The sequence below is a fragment of the Carcharhinus amblyrhynchos genome, chromosome 13, assembly GCF_965287045.1.
Source record: "Carcharhinus amblyrhynchos chromosome 13, sCarAmb.v2.hapA, whole genome shotgun sequence".
Classification (NCBI taxonomy): Eukaryota; Metazoa; Chordata; class Chondrichthyes; order Carcharhiniformes; family Carcharhinidae; genus Carcharhinus; species Carcharhinus amblyrhynchos.
Genome location: NC_137336.1, coordinates 17,055,662 through 17,073,978, shown reverse-complemented (window position 1 = coordinate 17,073,978; position 18,317 = coordinate 17,055,662). Strand labels below are relative to the sequence as shown.

The following is an 18,317-nucleotide window of genomic DNA, read 5'->3' as shown; positions in this document are numbered from 1 at the left end:
TATTTTGTTTTATACTTTCCTTGCGAAGTGCCTTGACATTATTGCTTGGTCCTCACACCTATGGCTCACTTTCAATCTAAAAACATGGTCAGCAATCTCAGCACGTTATTTGAGATGCGAGGAGTGGGAAAATCAAATTCAGTTTCTTACCTGTTTGTTATCAATACCAAGAGTCTGTCCTAGAGCTTTATGAGGAGAAGTGAGATCTCCTGTTGGCTTGCTCTGATTTGATAATACTGCGATCACAGAATTAGCCTCCACAGTTTGCTGGCTGGTGCAGGTGCCAACACTTTCTAAGGCATCACTGCCTGCATTTATCAAGGTTCCTTCAATGACAACACAAGGGGAGTCAAAAGGATGTGTTAATTCTAACGAAGTCTCACTGGTGGCCAGTTCTCCTGCCACTTTATCATCTCCAGAATTGGAAAATTGAGATAGCATCTCTGATGTAACAATTTCCTGCATTGTTTCAGTGTGAATGAAAGCTTCGTCAGTAATTCCATCAATAGCGATGCTCTCCTCAGTACTATCAATATGGCCAGAGTCTGTAAGCGTACTACTGACTGTAAAGAGGCTTTGTATAGTGTCATGGGTAAGACTCTGCCAGGTGGCATTGCCTTCGCCACTCTTCACTGTGGGAGACTGTGCCAGCTGCTGACCATTTCCATCTCCAGATAAATTAGAAGTGGGAATTATAATATAGCTGGAACGAGGAAGAATTTTGCGGAATCCTGGAATATCAGCCGGAGGGACACCAGATGATGCGCTAATTAGCTTATCACTCTGTGGAAAGAGAAAAGAATAAAATGTGAGCATGATTCATTTATACAGTATTCTGGTTAAATTCAGAAACCAATATAAAGAGGCAGGGTCTCCAATTTTGCTAGAAATAAATTATCCTAATGCCAATAGCGTGTTTAAGAGTGCAGCTGAAAAATGGTACTTAAGAGCAATCATTTGCAAGTTGAGCGTCAAAATTAGAGGCTCAGATGATATCAAGCAAAGTGAAGGCTAAATAGGATGTCGTTCTTTCAACCCAAGACAAAAGTTTTGAGAACTCTAGTGTTATTTTTCTTTAATTAGATACAGCTTATTTTAATAAGAAACAGACATATTTGGGATTTCTTTTTGATGGCAGCATTTCTATTTTGTACAGCATTTCTGCTTTAAGTACTGATGAAGACATCCAATACTTTGTGTTGCTGATGTATGATACCAGCACAACAATAAACCGTTGAAATAAATCTCTGCAAAGTGAATCCAGATATAGCTTTTAATATGGACAAATATAATCCAGTTAATTCAGCCCAAATGTAAATATTTGTACTCTGCCCTCTCAAAGTCATGTTCCTCACTGAAATCTCCTTTATCCTCTGCAACAGGAGTCTCCGTCATCTTAGTGACTTCAATAGTACAACTAGATACCCTTAATTTCTCTCCTATGATTCCTTTATGCTCCCACTCATTCATAATTGACTGTCCACAGAAACTCCCCAAACTGCAACTACCCCCTCAATCTCATTATTCCCCCTGATCATTCCAATTGAGGTACTGATAACTGACCAGACTATCTTTGGCCACTCACTTGTCCCCGTTCCTCCCACATTCCCCCAGCATTACATAATTTATTCATTCCATTTGCCGATGAAAGAGAAATATATATAAAAATACAAATTATTGCTGCTTACTCTGACACACTGTAATACCGCTGGGGGCTGAATGATTGCCTAGCTTCTCAGAAGAGGTTTAATAAGGGATTTTATTAAGGGCAGAGCAGAAAAATATTTTAACTTGCAGATCTATCTATTGTAGCTAGAAGAGAAAGTTTTTACCGGATCTATTCCTTCTTTTTCCAGCTTTGCCTTTTCAAGGTAAACGCCCTTTTCAGCAACGCTGAGTCGCCTCCAGCTTTCACTGATTTTCTTGTTTATCTCAGACCGGGGCAAATTCGGAAAGTCTTGTTGTACTTTTAAATGAGTATCATAATAGTACAGTAAATATGCTGGCCTGAAACAAATGAACAAACAACAATTTAAAGCACAATACTAAGTAACTGCATGAAAATTAACAAAAAAGAGAAATTTGGTAAAATTGTTGTCATTACAATGATTGGTTTTATTCTTACCAATATAATCATAGCTTTTGTAGAATCCTAGAACAGAATCCTACAGTGCAGAAGGAGACCATTCGGCCATCAAGACTGCAACAGCCACAATCCCATTCAGGCCCTATCCCCATGACCCCATGCATTTACCCTAATTAATCACCCTGACATTAAGAGGTAATTTAGCATGGCCAATCCACCTAACCCACACATCTTGGATTACATCATAATCAGAGCTTCAGTTGCAAAAGCATCTCTTCCTGTTGTCTATCATGTCCCCCAAAGTTCAATCTTTAGCCCTCTCCTCATTTTCATCTAAATGCTACCCTTTGGCGATACTATTTGAAGACACAGCTTTAGATTTTATATGTATGCTAACAAAATTCAACTCTACTTCCCCACAACCTCTCTTGCTTCTTCCTGCTATTGCTAATTTATCAGATGGCTTATTTATTATCCAATACAAGATGAACAGTTACTTCCTTTAAGCTTTCTCATTCCACACTCCAAATTCTAGTCTTTAGTTACCACTCACTAGCAATAGTCTGAGATTAAGTCAGTCTCTTCGCAGACATGGTGTCACATTTGATCCAAAGATGAGCTTCATTCTTCAAATCTAACTATGAAACATTGCACAACTTTGCCTGTCTCAGCTCATCTGCTACTGAAACCTTTATCCATGCCATTGTTATTTCTAGACTTTACTGCTCCAATACTATTCCTTGCTGGTCTCCCATATCCTATTCTCTATAAATATGAGGTCATCAAATTGTCCATGTCTCAACTCACAGCAAGTTCCATTTCCATATCACCCCTGTGCTTTGACCTACACTGTCACCTGGTTAAGCAAAAGTTTGATTTTAAAATTCTCATCCTTATTTTCAAATCCCTCCACAGCCTCACCCTCCATTATCTCTGCAATTTGTTCCTGCATCACAACCCTCTGAGCTACCCACATTTCTCTAAACCTGGTCCCTAGTGCAATGCTTATTTCAATCACTCAAATATCAATGCCCATCTCTTCAGCTACCTCAGCCCCAAACTCTGAAATACCCTTCCTACACTTAGCTGATTTGATTAACAAGTCTGCGAATGACATTAAGATTGGTGGAGATGCGGATAATGAAGAAGATTGCCAGGAATACAGTAGGATATTGATAAACTGGAAAATTGGGCATAGAAATGCCAGATGGAATTTAATTCAGACAAATGCAAGGTGATGCATTTTGGTAGATCCAATTCAGATGACAGCTATAAAATAAATGGCAGAACCATCAGGAGCATAGACACACAGCGAGATCTGGGGGCACAGATCCTTAAAAGAGGCAGCACAGGTGGAAAAGGTGGTGAAGAAAGCATATGGCATGCTTGCCTTCAACGGACGGGGCATGGAGTATTAAAGTTGACAAATCATGTTACAGTTGTATAAAACGTTGGTTAGGCCACATTTGGAACACTGTATCCAATCCTGGTCACCACACTACCAGAAGGATATAGAGGCTTTGGAGAGAGTACAGAAAAGGTTTACTGGGATGTTGTCTGGTATGGCGGGCATTAGCTATGAGGAGAGATTGAATAAACTGGCATTGTTCTCTCTGGAAAGACAGAGGCTGAGGGGCACTCTGATAGAAGTTTATACAATTATGAGAAGTTATAAACTTCTATCAGGTTGCCTCTCAGCCTCTGTCTTTCCAGGGAGAACAATTGAAAACTTTTTCCTAGGGTGGAAATGACAATTACAAGGGGCCACATGTTCAAGGTAAGGAGGGAAAGGTTCGGTGGCAATGTTGAATTTTTTTTTTACACAGGGTGGTGGGGACTTGGAATGCTCTTCCAAGTGAGGTGGTTGAGGCAGTTGTGTTAGCCACACTTAAGACTTATCTTGATAGGCATATGAAATGGGAAATAGAGAGATATAAGCCGTTGGTTTAGATAGGTAAGTGTGATTGGTGCAGGCTTGGAGGGCTGAAGGGTCTGTTCCTGTGCTGTACTGTTCTTTGTACATTTCTCTGCCTTTCTACCTTGTTTTTCCTCCCTTAATAATAAGAGTTCTCTCTTTGACCTAATTTTTGGTCATCTGACCCAATATCTCCTTATGTGGATCAGTGTTATATTTTGTTTTATAATGTTCTTTTGAGGTGCCTCAGGCCATTTCATGACATTAAATGTGTTGCACAAGCTGTAATTGTTGGATGAAAGTCAGGTACACTCACTACGAATTTTGGGATCCAATCAAATTTTAAAATACTATTTAAACGAAGAATATACTACTATTTAAACTAACATTAATCTGAAGTACAGATGCATTTTTAAAACTTCTCTTTCATTGGTCAAAATGCCTTTTCCTTGTCCTGACTTCTGCAATTCTTGGTTGACTTGTTTCTCCTTAATTGTAAAGAACTATCACTGTCTCAGTTGAAATTCACTTAATCAGTAGACCTTGGTATTTTAATGGTTTCTATAGATTAGCTGCTTACTAGGTAAATTTGCCAGGTGATAACAGCCACAAGATTTCTGAATAAAGATGAAGTTGGGTTAGGGCAAAAAAATGTAAGGCATGAAGATTTTCCTGAATACATGTTGCAGATGGTCAGCTTCAATGATAATCTACATGACTATCAAATCAGAATGTGCCCTTAAGCTCCACATGCATTGCTATTTTGTCAAACAAAACACTGATATATTCCACTCAAGTCTGTGACTCATAGGATTTTTCAATATAAAATCCATCCTCGTCAACGTACCATTCCCATGCTGGCTCACTGAAAGAACTAGCTACTCAGTCTCATTACTTTGCTTTCCACTCCTGCTTACCCCTCTCGTTATACGTTATTATGGATTCAATTTCAATGGTTCAAATAGTCTATTCCACATCTAAACAATGCCCTGGGTAAAAGAAAATTCTCCTAACATCATTTTGTTCTTTTAATAATCTTTAAAACTTATGCCCTCTCATTACCAATTCACCAATTGGGTCGATCACCGATAACTGTGAGCGAGTGAGTGGACAGGGGTTCTGGATGTGACAATCAGTTCTGGGTTTGAGTTACACTGTTAGTTATCGAGTTGCACCTGAGATTAAACAGTGCACCAATTCAAGGGTAAGAATCTGGGTAAGTAGCAAGTGTCTAGTGTCTGACACCAAGATCACTGTTAAAGACATTCATGGAGGTCTAGAACAGTGCAAAACAGCTCATCCAAATTTTAAACTTCCAGGACAAGCATGTCTTAATTTCTGATGGGTCCTAAAGCACAACAATGCAGACACCTCAGCATTCACCTCTGTTGACATTGGGAGAACTGGTCCATTATTTTTTCTCAAATAGGAAAATTTGAGACTCAAAATCTATTCTCTCTCCACAGATGTTGTCAGACTTGCTGAGATTTTCCAGCATTTTCAGTTTTTGTTTGAGATTCCAGCATCTGCAGTATTTTGCTTTTATCTTGATCTCTTTCACAACTTCTCCAGGACCATGACATCTTCCCAAAATGGGATATTTAAACAAGAGCCTAAATATATTTGGAGAGTTCAGCATTGCCTCACTACTTTTATATCTTATATTGCTTGGATCCCACGTGCTCTTTTGTTTACAGACCATCCGGTTGTCGTTCCAATTAAAAAATTTGCATATCTGAGTCACAAGGTTTCCTGGTTCCGTTATCATTTTAAAGTTTTGGCTTCTATTTCCTTATTCTTCTTCTGATTTCATATTTCTGCTCAAGGCAATGTGCTGCGAACGGCACAGATGGCTGATTTCTATAAAGAAAGGCATGACAATTTCGAGGAATAATTGTACAATTAAGCAGTTTATCGTGATCAGATTCAGAAAGAGTATTTTTTAAAGATAAAAGACTTCAGTTCTGCTTTTAAACTGAATGAAGTACCCAATTCAAGGCGATAGAATATATGTCAGACTGATCACATCCATGATCACCCAAGTGAAAAGCACAAATATTTCCTAGTGCTTTGTAAGATCAGCCGAATTTGAGAGCACCATATGCGAATGTCTTTTAACAGTCTGCCAGTATCAAGAAGCAACATCAAAGTGTGGACAGTACTAGAATACTCCAATATTATAACACAAAATTTTTGAAGACACAACTCTAAGAGCAGCCTTTCTGAGCTGTTAATGCTTAAACGGACCAAGCTAAAGCTAGCTATATCGCGAACCAGGCTGCCACTGAAGCAAAGCAAATCGTTGACGTACGCACTGTTATATGCCAATAATGAAATTGAAGACAGAAACGTGCACATGATAATCTTAATCAAAGTAGTGTGTTGCACAGGTCTCCAAAGAATCCTAACTATCCAAATAATGACATAATTGCAGGAGTGCTATACAGAATATATGCTCCTATAGTGCCTCCGATCAATCTATTAATGGCATAAATGTGATGACTGAGGTATCACCACTGGGTCAAACGTGGATATTTTAGGTGAATCATACCTTCTGCAAGATAAAGAATTATTTACCTGGGCTTTTTCCCTTTTTTACCTCCATCGTCACTTTGCTCTTTCCATTTTTTTTTCTTTTTGGGTGGAAAGGTTTTTGTGCAGCTGTAACAGCCTTCAATTTCTTCTGTTACTAGTGTTATCTCCGCTCCATCATATGGGGCATCCATTCCTTAAGGTAGAGAATACAAAATATTTAAAACTAGTTGCCCTAAAGCAAAACGCCACCGTTTGTAACCAATTCAGTACATACAAGAAATAAGAGCAGCAGTCAACCATATGGCTCATTGAGCAAACTCCGCCAATCAACACGACTATAGTTGATCTTGGCTTCAACTCCGTTTCCTGCTCCCCAGATCCCAAAAATCTGTCTTAAATGTATTCAGTGATGGAGCATCCACAATCCCCTGGAGAATTCCAAAGATTCCCAACCCTTGGCCCTTTATCCTGAGACTGTGCCCCTCTGTTTTTCAGATTCCTCGACCAGGCGTTTGATAAGGTTCCCCTTGGTAGGCTCATGTAGAAAGTAAGGAGGTGTGGGATAGAAGGAAATTTGGCCAATTGGATAAGTAACTGGATGTCTCATAGAAGACAGAGGGTGGTGGTGGAGGGAAAATTTTCAGACTGGAGGCCAGTTACCAGCAGTGTACCACAGGGATCTGCGCTGGGTCCTCTGCTATTTGTGATTTTTATCAATGACTTGGAAGAGGGGGCTGAAGGATGGGTTAGTAAATTTGCTGATGACATCAAGATTGGTGGAGTAGTGGATGAGTGGAGGGCTCTTGTTGGCTGCAGAGAGATTGATAGGATGCAGAGCTGGGCAGAAAAGTGGCAATGGAGTTTAACCCTGATAAGTGCAAGGTGATTCATTTTGGTAGGATAAACTTGAAAGCAGATTACAGGGTCAACGCAGGGTTCCGAGAATGTGGAGGAGCACAGAGACCTTGGCGTTCATATCCACAGATCTCCGAAGGCTGCGACTCAAGTGGATAGAGCCATGAAGAAGGCTTATAGTGTGTTAGTGTTTATTACCAGGAGGTTTGTGTTTAAGAGCTGTGGGGTTATGCTACAACTATACAGGACCTTGGTGAGACCATATTTGGAATACTGTGTGCAGTTCTGGTCACCTCACTATAAGAAGGATGTGGAAGCATTGGAGAGAGTGCAGAGGAAACTTACCAGGGTGCTGCCTGGTTTGGAGGGTAGGTCATATGAGGAAAGGCTGAGGGAGCTGGAGCTTTTCTCTTTGGAGCGGAGGAGGACGAGAGGCGACTTAATAGAGATTTACAAGATGATGAGGGGGATAGATAGAGTGGATGCGCAGAGACCATTTCCTTGGGCGGATGTAGGTGTTACTAGGGGAATAGCTATAAGGTTCATGGTGGGAGATATAGGAGGGATGTCCAAGGTAGATTTTTAACTCAGAGTGTGGTTGGGGTGTGGAATGCACTGCCTGCTGTGATAGTGGAGTCAGACACTTTAGGAACTTTCAAGCGGTTAGTGGATAGGCACATGGAGCACACCAAAATGATAAGGAGTGAGATAGCTTGATCTAGGGTTTGAACATAGCTCGGCACAACATCAAGGGCCGAAAGACCTGTACTGTGCTGTACTGTTCTATGTTCTAGGAATGGGCAGCATGGTGTCACAGTGGTTAGCACTGCTGCCTCATTGCGCAAGGGGCCTAGGTTTGATTCCCAGCCTGATTCTCTGCCTATGTGCAGTTTGTATGTTCTCCCTGTGTCTGTACAGGTTTCCTCTGAATGCTCCAGTTTCCTTCCACGCTCCAGAGATGCACAGGTTAGGTTGATTGGCCATGTTAAATTGTCCCATATTATCAGGGGGATTAGCAGGGTAAATACATGGGATTACTGGGTAATTTGTTGTTGGTGCAGGCTTGATGGCATGAGTGGTCTCCTTCTGCACTGTAGGAATTCTATGACCAGCGAAAACAACCTCTCAGCACTTGCCTTATTAAGCCTTCAGAATTTAGTATGTTTGATGATTTGTGCTCTCATTCTTCTGAAGTCCTGAAAACACAAGTCCAAGTTACTCAATCTCTCATCATAAAAAGCGCTTTCATCTCAAATACCAATTTTACGGACCTTCCTTGTACATCGCAAGGAGATAATTTCTTAATTGTGGGGACCAAAGCTGCATACAGTACTCCAGATGCAGTGGTTCGTTTTTCAAATTTGGACATGTTTAAGTTAAAATGACAAACTACAAATGTAACGCTGAATAATAAGGATCTGAGTTTCAATGTGCTCTAGGCTCAAAAGCAATCAAAATACTTCCATAGAAAGGAAGAGGTCATTATTTAACATTGAATAGACAAAAAAAGGAGGCTGTATTTTTAGTCTTCTCATTTTTCAAAACAAAAGTGAAAGGATTTTAAGAACTGCTGTCGGGAGACTTTTCATATTTCTTCCCTATTAATCTTTTTGTCATTGTTTATTGTTCCTAATATTCTGGCCTCCCAACTGTCTTTGTGCAATTAAAGAAAAAGCATATAATTTTGATAGTCATTAATTATTTTAGTTAACCATAGATAGTGGATTTTCCCTTGGAATTTTTTTTTGTATTCTGAAATATCCCTTTAAATGTCAGCCAGCGCATCTCAATGGAGCTATCCCTTAACCCAATTTGTCAGTTCACTTTAGCTAGCCCTGCTTTCATACCCTCATAATTCCTCATATTTAAATTTAAAGTACCAGTCTGGGACCCACTCTTTTCTCCCTTAAACTGAATGTAAAATTCACACATATTATGATCACTGTTACCTTGATATGAGATTATTAATTAGACCCGTCCCATTGCAGCTTACTAGGTCTAGTATAGCCTGCTCTCCAGTTGGCTCCAGAACGTGCTGTTCCAAGAAAAAAAATCCTGAAATATTAAATAACTCACCTTCGTTCACCTAATTTTTCCTATCAGTAGATTAAAATTCCCTATTGTTATTGCTGTACTTTTCTGACAAACACCCATTATATTTTCCTTTACACTCTGTTCTACCTTGTGGTTACAATTAGGGAGCCTGAACAGCACTCCAACAAATGACTGATTATTGTTTCTCATCTCACCCTAAACTGCTTCTGCATTCTGGTTTCCTGAACTTATGTCATCCATCTCTCATGCACTAACATTGTGATAAATAGAGCACTCCAATTTTTCCTAACTTCCTGTTCTTCTTGAATGTCACATAGCCTTCAACATGCAGCCACATCTCTATAATGGCTATCAGATCATACTTATTTATTTCTATTTGCGTAATTGGTTCAGCTGCTTTGTTTCAATTGCCACATGCATTTAGATAGGCCTTTAAATTGTCCTTTCATTATTTTTGTAATGCCTGATCTTGTCTTTTGTTTTATTCTTAAATTTGTGCTCTCTGTCCTTTGCTGTCACATTCTGTTTAACATTTCCCATGTTTCTTGAATGGCGTTGCAACTGCACTCATCCAAGCCAACAAAGTTCCATCACACTGATTGCACGTTGTAGATAATGATAAGACTTTGAGGAGTCAGGATGTGAGTTACTTGCCATAGATATTCCAAGCTCTGACTTGCTTTTGTATACATTATTTATATGGTGTGTTCAGCTCAGTTTCTAATCATGATAACCTCCAAAATTTTGATGCCAAGAATGCAGTAGTGGTGATGCTGTTAAACTTAAAGGAAAGTTCTTTGGTCACTGTCTGTGTGGAGTCTACATATTCTCCGTGTCTGTGTGGGCTTCCTCCCAGTCCAAAGATGCGCAGGTTAGATTAATTGGCCATGCTAAATTGCCCCTTAGTGTCCCGGGATGTGTAGGTTAGAAGGATTAATTCGGTAAATATGTTGTGGGGATAGGGGCGGGGTTGGAATTCTTGTCGGTGCAGACTCGATGAGCCAAATGGCCTTCTTTTGCACCCTAGGATTTCTATGGAGAGAGTTGGATTATCCTTTCTCCTGGAGACTGGCACTTGGATGCCATGAATTTTTTTTTGCCATTAATTAACCCAGGCCTAAATCTGTCCAAGTCTTGTTGTTATGCAAAGGTAAACTGCTTCGGTATCTGAGCAATCGCAAACAGTGCTCAACATTGTGTAATCAGTGGATATTCCCACTTCTGTTCTTATGACAGAGGGATAGTCATTGATGAAGCAACTGAAGATGGTTGGACTTAAGGCTAGTCTGAGAAAATCTTGCAGTGATGTCCTGACCCTGAGATGACTGGCCTTGATATAACTGCGCAAGATAACGCCAACTGGGAGAGTATTCACCTTGATTTCAACTGAATACAATTTTGCCAACATTTCTGAAGTAATAGTCAATCAAATGCTGCTTTGATTTCAAGGGAAGTCACTTTCATCTCTCACTATGGAATTCTGCACTCCTGTCCATATTTAGATCAAAGCCACAATGAGGTCAGGAGCAGGACGGCCATGGTGGAACCCAGCCTGACAACAGGCCATAACTGAACAGCTGCCACTTGATAGCACTAGTGCAAACATCATTTTTTTGATGATTGAGTAAACTGATAGTGGTTACTGGGTGGACAGGATTTATCCTGCTTTTTGAAGCCAGGCTATACTGGGTCAATTTTCAGCCACCTGACAAAGGGATAGGCTGTCCTGAAAGCTTGCGGCTTTTGCTACAAATAAACCTGTTTGGACTTTAAACTGGCGTTGTGGGATTTCTTTCTGTTTTACCGCAGTCCAACACCAGCATCTCCACATCAATTTTCCATATCATCAATTAGATGCACGGCAACAACTTGTCTAGCAGCGCCACTAGTTCTGAAGTCTTTGCTCCTGTAGCCATGATGTTGTCAGGGCCTATTCTCTTGCTGCGGTTCATAAGAACATAAGAAATAGGAGTAGGAGTAGGCCAATTAGCCCTTCGAGCCTGCCCCGCCATTCAATAAGATCAAGGCTGATCTGTCGTGGCTCAGTTCCACATTCCCGCCCTCTCCCCATAACCCTTAATCCCCTCGCTTATCAAAATCCCATCAACCCGCGTCTTAAAAATATTTAGCAAGGCAGCTTCCATCGCTTCAACAGGCAGAGAATTCCAGAGATTCACCACCCTTTGAGTGAAGAAGTTCCTCCTCAACTCCGTTCTAAACCGCCCCCCTTTATCTTGAGGCTGTGCCCCCTAGTCCTACTGTCCTTTCTGAGTGGGAAGAGTCTCTCCACCTCTATCCTATCCATCCCATTCATCATCTTATATGTCTCAATGAGATCTCCCCTCATTCTTCTAAACTCTAATGAGTACAAGCCTAGTTTATTCAGCCTCTCCTCATAGCTCAACCCCCTCAACTCTGGTATCAGCCTAGTAAACCTCCTCTGCACTCCCTCCAAGGCCAAAATATCCTTGCGTAAGTGCGGCAACCAAAACTGCACACAGTACTCCAGCTGCGGCCTCATCAATGCCCTATACAGCTGCAGCAAGACCTCCCTACTTTTATATTCAATCCCACTCGCTACGAAGGCCAGCATCCCATTAGCCTTCCTGACCACCAGCCTGCCAAACAGTTCTGTATATTATGTGGAATGACTCAAGTTGGCTGAAGATTGGTATTCATGATGATGGGCGATTTTGGAAGGAAGCAGAGATACATCATCCATTTTGAACTTCTGACTGATAGTTGCCTCCTAGGAGACTCCCTCTCCCTGTTGCCTCAGAGGAGCAGCACAGTGGTTAGCACTGCTGTCTCTCAGCACCAAGGATGTGGGTTTGACTCCCATCTTGGGTCACTGTCTGTGTGAAGTTTGCACATTCTCCTCATGTCTGCATGGGTTTCCTCCCACAGTCCAAAGATATGATGGTTAAGTTGACTCACTGTTCCAAAATTGCCCCTTAGCGTCCTGAGATGTGTAGGTTATACGGGGGTAGGGCCTGGGTGGGATTGTGGTTGGTGCAGACTCGATGGGCCAAATGGCCTCTTTCTGCACTGTAGGGTTTCTATGATTTCTACTTCCATGACTGCAAGGAGAATCCCTCACCCTGTTGTCAACTCCTCCTCACCTCTCATTTTCCCTCCTCACACCTCTCCTCCTTTCCCCACATTGACCCTCTTTGCTCTCATTCTTTACAACCCCTCCTCCTCCTCCTCTCTCCCTTCCTCCACCTATCCTACCTGCTGTTACATCCCCTCCTCCTCCTCTCACCCTTCCTCCACCTATCCTTCCTGCTGTTACATCCCCTCCTCCTCCTCTCACCCTTCCTCCACCTATCTTTCCTGCTGTTACATCCCCTCCTCCTCCTCCTCTCACCCTTCCTCCACCTATCCTTCCTGCTGTTACATCCCCTCCTCCTCTCACCCTTCCTCCACCTATCCTTCCTGTTGTTACATCCCCTCCTCCTCCTCTCACCCTTCCTCCACCTATCCTTCCTGCTGTTACATCTCCTCCTCCTCCTCCCCTCGCCCTTCCTCCACCTATCTTTCCTGCTGTTACATCCCCTCCTCCTCCTCCCCTCGCCCTTCCTCCACCTATCCTTCCTGCTGTTACATCCCCTCCTCCTCCTCTCACCCTTCCTCCACCTATCTTTCCTGCTGTTACATCCCCTCCTCCTCCTCCTCTCACCCTTCCTCCACCTATCCTTCCTGCTGTTACATCCCCTCCTCCTCTCACCCTTCCTCCACCTATCCTTCCTGTTGTTACATCCCCTCCTCCTCCTCTCACCCTTCCTCCACCTATCCTTCCTGCTGTTACATCTCCTCCTCCTCCTCCTCCTCCTCCTCCCCTCGCCCTTCCTCCACCTATCTTTCCTGCTGTTACATCCCCTCCTCCTCCTCCTCCTCCCCCCCTCGCCCTTCCTCCACCTATCCTTCCTGCTGTTACATCCCCTCCTCCTCCTCTCACCCTTCCTCCACCTATCTTTCCTGCTGTTACATCCCCTCCTCCTCCTCCTCTCACCCTTCCTCCACCTATCCTTCCTGCTGTTACATCCCCTCCTCCTCCTCTCGCCCTTCCTCCACCTATCCTTCCTGTTGTTACATCCCCCTCCTCCAGGCTCTCCCCCCCCTTGTCCCCCTCCTGACTTTCTCAGCTCGTACACTCACTCGCACACACAGGCTAGCGGCCAATGAGCTGCAGCCTTATTGTCCTGTGTCTCTGCCAGCGCTGCCCACACTACTGGGAGGGGGGGAAATCCCGCAATACCTCCCAAGCCGCCCATCTCGGGCCGCACATCCAAAGCCCCGGGGCCGGCACCGCCGGAAATCCGCGGCGCGCACCGCTGAGATATTTTTCACTCTTACCCTGGAGGCGACTTTTTAAATTTTCCAGTCCCGCAGCTTTGGGCTCCGCGGACAAAATGGCGCCGTTGCTACGCTGGATTTCGCCAATCCGATCACGTCGTCAATACACCCCGGGCGGCGCTCAGCCAATCAGAGCCGCCCTACTAGGCACGTGGAGGCGCGGCGTGACGACGGCAGCGGAGGGCTCAGACGTCCGACACATGCGCAGCAGGCAAGACAAGTTAGCCCCCAGAGCGCCATTTTGGTGCTGGAGACAGACGGACAGCTCACACCCACAGAGAGAGAGAGAGAGAGACATTGACACGGACAGCTCACTGAGAGACTTTGACGTGGGCAATTCTCACACTCAGACACAGAAGACATTGACATGGGAAACTCTCACCCACAAAGAGAGACATTGATATGGGCAACTCTCTCAGCCATAGAGAGAGCAACATTGACACAGGCAATCCTCACACCCAGACAGAGAGAGACATTGACACGGGAAGCTCTCACACCCAGACAGAGAGAGACATTGACACGGGAAGCTCTCAAACCCACAGGGAGAGACATTGACACGGGAAGCTCTCAAACCCACAGGGAGAGACATTGACACGGGAAGCTCTCAAACCCACAGGGAGAGACATTGACATGGGCAACTCATTAATGGCAGTCGGCAAATTGCTTGTGAAGAACATAGAACACTACAGCACAAACAGGCCCTTCGGCCCACGAGTTGCGCCGATCACATCAACACCTACCAACCTACAGACCTATCTATAACCCTCAATCTCATTAAACCCCATATACTCATCCAGAAGTCTTTTAAAAGACCCCAGCGAGTTCGCCTCCACCACCACTGACGGCAGCCGATTCCATTCACTCACCACCCTCTGAGTGAAAAACTTACCCCTAACATCACTTCTGAACTTCCCTCCTTGCACCTTAAATCTGTGTCCTCTTGTAGCAACCATTTCAACCCGGGGAAATAGCCTCTGAGAGTCCACCCTATCTATTCCTCTCAACATTTTGTAAACCTCTATCAGGTCGCCTCTCAACCTTCGTCTCTCCAGGGAAAAGAGTCCCAGCTCCCTCAACCTAACTTCATAAGGCATGCCTCCCAGTCCAGGCAACATCCTTGTAAATCTCCTCTGTACCCTCTCAATAGCTTCTACATCTTTCCTATAGTGAGGCGACCAGAACTGCGCACAATACTCTAAATGAGGCCTGACAAGGGTCTTATAAAGTTGCAGCATTACCTCCCGATTCCTAAACTCAATCCCTCGATTAATGAAGGCCAGTACACCATACGCCTTCTTGACCACCTCCTCCACCTGCGAGGCCGATTTAAGAGTCCTGTGGACCCGGACCCCTAGATCCTTCTGCTCTTCAACACTACTCAGACTTCTGCCCTTGATAGTGTACTCGTTCATCCCGTTGGTTCTGCCAAAATGGACGACTACACATTTATCCGCGTTGAAGTCCATCTGCCACTTCTCCGCCCAGTCCTGCATCCTATTTATGTCCTGCTGCAACTTTTGCCATCCTTCCAGACCATCCACAACACCACCGACCTTAGTGTCATCAGCGAACTTACTTACCCATCCCTCCACTTCCTCATCCAGGTCATTTATGAAAATGACAAACAACAAGGGTCCCAGAACAGATCCTTGAGGCACACCGCTGGTGACTGACCTCCATTCAGAAAAAGCCCCATCCACAACCACTCTCTGCCTTCTGCAGGCAAGCCAATTTTGGATCCACAAGGCCAAAGGCCCTTGGATCCCATGCCCTCTCACCTTCTCAAGAAGTCTTGCATGGGGGACCTTATCAAACGCCTTGCTGAAGTCCTTGTACACTACGTCCACGGCACTTCCTTCATCAATGTGTTCAGTCACATTATCGAAGAACTCAACTAGGCTTGTAAGACACGACCTGCCCTTGACAAATCCATGCTGACTATTCCTGATCATGTCAAACCTCTCCAAATGTTCGTAAATCTTGTCCCTCAGAAGCCTCTCCATCAGCTTACCAACTACTGAGGTCAGACTCACCGGACGGTAATTTCCCGGGCTATCTCTGTTCCCTTTCTTGAAAATAGGAACTACATCCGCAATCCTCCAATCCTCCGGAACCTCTCCCGTCTCCATTGACGACGCAAAGATCATCGCCAGGGGCTCTACAATCTCTTCCCTCGCCTCCCACAGTATCCTGGGGTACATCCCATCTGGTCCAGGCGACTTATCTACCTTGATAGAATTCAAAAGTTCCAATACATCCTCCTCCTTAATATTCACGTACTCAATCTTTTCCATCTGCTGCAAATACATAACAAAATCTCCCAGATCAGCTTCCACTGTGAAAACTGAGGCGAAGTACTCGTTAAGCACTTCTGCCATTTCTTCTGGTTCCACACAAACCTTTCCCCCCTCACCTTTTATAGGTCCTATCCCATCTCTTCTTATCCTTTTACATTTCACATATTTATAGAAGGCCTTGGGATTCTCCTTAATCTTACCCGCCAAGGTCTTCTCATGACCCCTCCTGGCTCTCCTAATTTCCCTTTTAAGTTCCTTCCTACAGTCCTTATACAAGATGGAGAGTATCTGGCCAAAATGGGTATAATATGCTGATTAGGTTTTGAGGGTTGGAGTCGACTTGATCAGCAGCATTAGGAAGAAGATCGCAGGGGCTAAGGGACACGCACCTCCCAAGTTAAGTAAGACCATAGCAAAGCCAGTTGTATGGTGTGTGAGAGATGAAGACAGAGATCATTGAACTGAAGCAGCAGTTGAGTGCTGGAAAATAGAAATTTGGTACATGGCATTTTAGAACCTTAGAGGCTGAACAAAGAAATTAAATACAAGTATTACATATGAGTCCAGGCAATGTGAGAAAGCAGATAGGGACTGTGCGAGATGGGAACACAACTAACCAGAGGGTTGTGGAGATAGAGCAGAAGTGTAGTGATTCACAGGCTGCTGTGAAGATTTTGCATAAGTCAAATACGGGAGAGAAATTGCTGACCACACAAAATGTCAGAAAAAGACAATTTTAAGTTACAACCCTCAGCTCAACGTGATATGAAGTGTGCTTCTGAGGATCGAGGGATAGATGAAGACAATGACAAATAAAAGTCTCCGCTGCCAACTCACAGGGGTTTATTAGACAGCAATATAGATTGAGGGGGTATGGTCGATAAGGCCCATAGATATGAAGATAGGGATGACCCTGGGATAATTCCCAGCATGATGAGTATGCAGCAGAACCATCAGTCTCACTCGCACTCATGCCCAGAGCCCAAGGCAATTGTGACAATGAAAGATTGTTAAGCTTACAATGTTGTTTATAATTTCATTGGAATTTATCTTTGTTTTTAATTTTAATTATAATTTTTGAAGAAAGACGACTAATATCTGAATTTATTTTCTTTGTTTTTGTTGAATATTCTATTTTCATTTCAGTTCTAAATTGTTAAGATTCAATGAAAGCAAAGTTAAATGCTGTGGAGATGACGTGTTGGGAAGCTTCCATGAGAAATGAGTGTGCATTTAATGTGTGTGGATTTTTCTTTGCTGTGTTAGCGTTAATCTTTTAAAACCAAATGGGAGTTGTGAGCTGAACTAAAAGTCTAATCTGAAACAAGGTAAACATTTGAAATCCCTGAATCTTGGGCATTGTTACTAGCCACAATCATTGCTCAAAAAAATTACATATTGTATAAACAAATATATATATTAATGATCAACATTGTGGAATTTAATTTTAACTTAAATCTCAAAGTAAATGGAAAATTTTTGAAAAATCAAAGTAAATAAATTGGAATTTGGAAATTATCAGTTTAAGCTTAAAATAATGCTTGGTGCTCTGAATATAAATTTGGAGAAAAAGGATCTAAAGCTTGGAATTTGAAAGTGTTCTTTGTTTAAGGAGACCATGTGCTTTTTAATTCCTTAGCTTTTTTAAGGGGCACTGATGATGTCATTACATTTGAAAACTTTTGTTCTGTTTTCCCCAAGTGACAGAGATTTTATTGTTTTCTATTTGATTCATTATACACCTAATTAACCAATTGAGAAATCGAAAGTTACATCAAGACCAAATTAAATTTGGCTCCAAATCAAATGTGTCTTTTGTTTTTTTTAAGTGGATCATGAGTCACAGACAAGTAGCAAGCCTAACAACTTCAAGATTGTTTATTACAACATAATGATAATTGGGACATAAAGGCTTTCCCTGTCAACTCATTCAGACTTATCTGTTAACTTTTGAGTTAGCATGTTTGTGATTAGCTACATTTAACTTCCATACCACTTGTAGGACTACTGTTTCTAATAATATGACTTCTAAAACGACCATACTTGGATATAATTGCTCCTGATATTTAATTGATTGAATAAATTGAGGAAACTGGAGCACCCGGAGGAAACAGAAGGTTAGGGGGCATGGAGTTGGGGATAGGGTGTTAGCGTGGATAGGGGATTGGCTGTCAAATAGGAGGCAGAGAGTGGGGGTCAATGGGTGCTATTTGGA

General features: G+C 42.8%; 1 protein-coding gene across 6 annotated transcripts in view; it reads right to left on the bottom strand.

Annotated features, from left to right (window-relative positions):
• Positions 1 to 13,873, bottom strand: part of hmgxb3 (HMG box domain containing 3) — a 66,491-nt gene extending 52,618 nt beyond the window's left edge. For 3 of the 6 annotated variants that reach the window (XR_013888449.1, XR_013888450.1, XM_080201344.1), the window contains exons 1-5: positions 13,806 to 13,873; positions 8,528 to 8,587; positions 6,579 to 6,729; positions 1,833 to 2,007; positions 151 to 783 (exon numbers count right to left, since the gene is read on the bottom strand). Coding sequence is in view for 4 of the 6 variants with exons in the window: in XM_080201344.1 (XP_080057470.1) it covers positions 151 to 783; positions 1,833 to 2,007; positions 6,579 to 6,727 (957 nt within the window). In the remaining 2 variants the exon portion in view is untranslated. Of the gene's footprint in view, positions 1 to 150; positions 784 to 1,832; positions 2,008 to 6,578; positions 6,730 to 8,527; positions 8,588 to 12,383; positions 12,610 to 13,805 lie in introns of those variants that run through there. The other 3 variants (XM_080201346.1, XM_080201347.1, XM_080201348.1) reach the window with 3 other exon arrangements.
• Positions 13,874 to 18,317: the final 4,444 nt, after the last annotated feature.